This window comes from Cariama cristata, unplaced genomic scaffold, assembly GCF_000690535.1.
Source record: "Cariama cristata isolate BGI_N322 unplaced genomic scaffold, ASM69053v1 scaffold30351, whole genome shotgun sequence".
Classification (NCBI taxonomy): Eukaryota; Metazoa; Chordata; class Aves; order Cariamiformes; family Cariamidae; genus Cariama; species Cariama cristata.
The window spans coordinates 636-862 of NW_009600332.1; the positions used below are offsets into that span (position 1 = coordinate 636).

General features: G+C 65.2%; 1 protein-coding gene across 1 annotated transcript in view; it reads right to left on the minus strand.

Annotated features, from left to right (window-relative positions):
* LOC104169169 (phytanoyl-CoA hydroxylase-interacting protein-like) overlaps nucleotides 1-206 on the minus strand; it is a gene marked incomplete at its 5' end in the record, with an annotated part of 774 nt that extends 568 nt beyond the window's left edge. Inside the window, one exon of the mRNA XM_009710001.1 lies at nucleotides 4-206. Within this exon, the coding sequence (XP_009708303.1) occupies nucleotides 4-206 (203 nt within the window). The remainder of the gene's footprint in view (nucleotides 1-3) is intronic.
* Between the last annotated feature and the right edge of the window lie 21 nt (nucleotides 207-227).

Here is a 227-nt window from a genome sequence, read left to right on the forward strand (position 1 = left end):
CACAGATACGCACGGGTAGGGTCAGGGGACGCGGTCCCGGTGAGGACCAGGTGGTCCCGAGGTGGGGAGCGGGGACAGGGGTACCTGACGTGCTGGAAATACTCCTTGTGCTGGTTGCGGTAGAAGACGGAGAACCGCAGCATGCGGCCGGCGATCAGCTCGGCTTTCTCCTGCAGCTGGGCCAGGTGCTCCTTGGCGTAGTCTGGGGACGAGGACGGGGACATCAG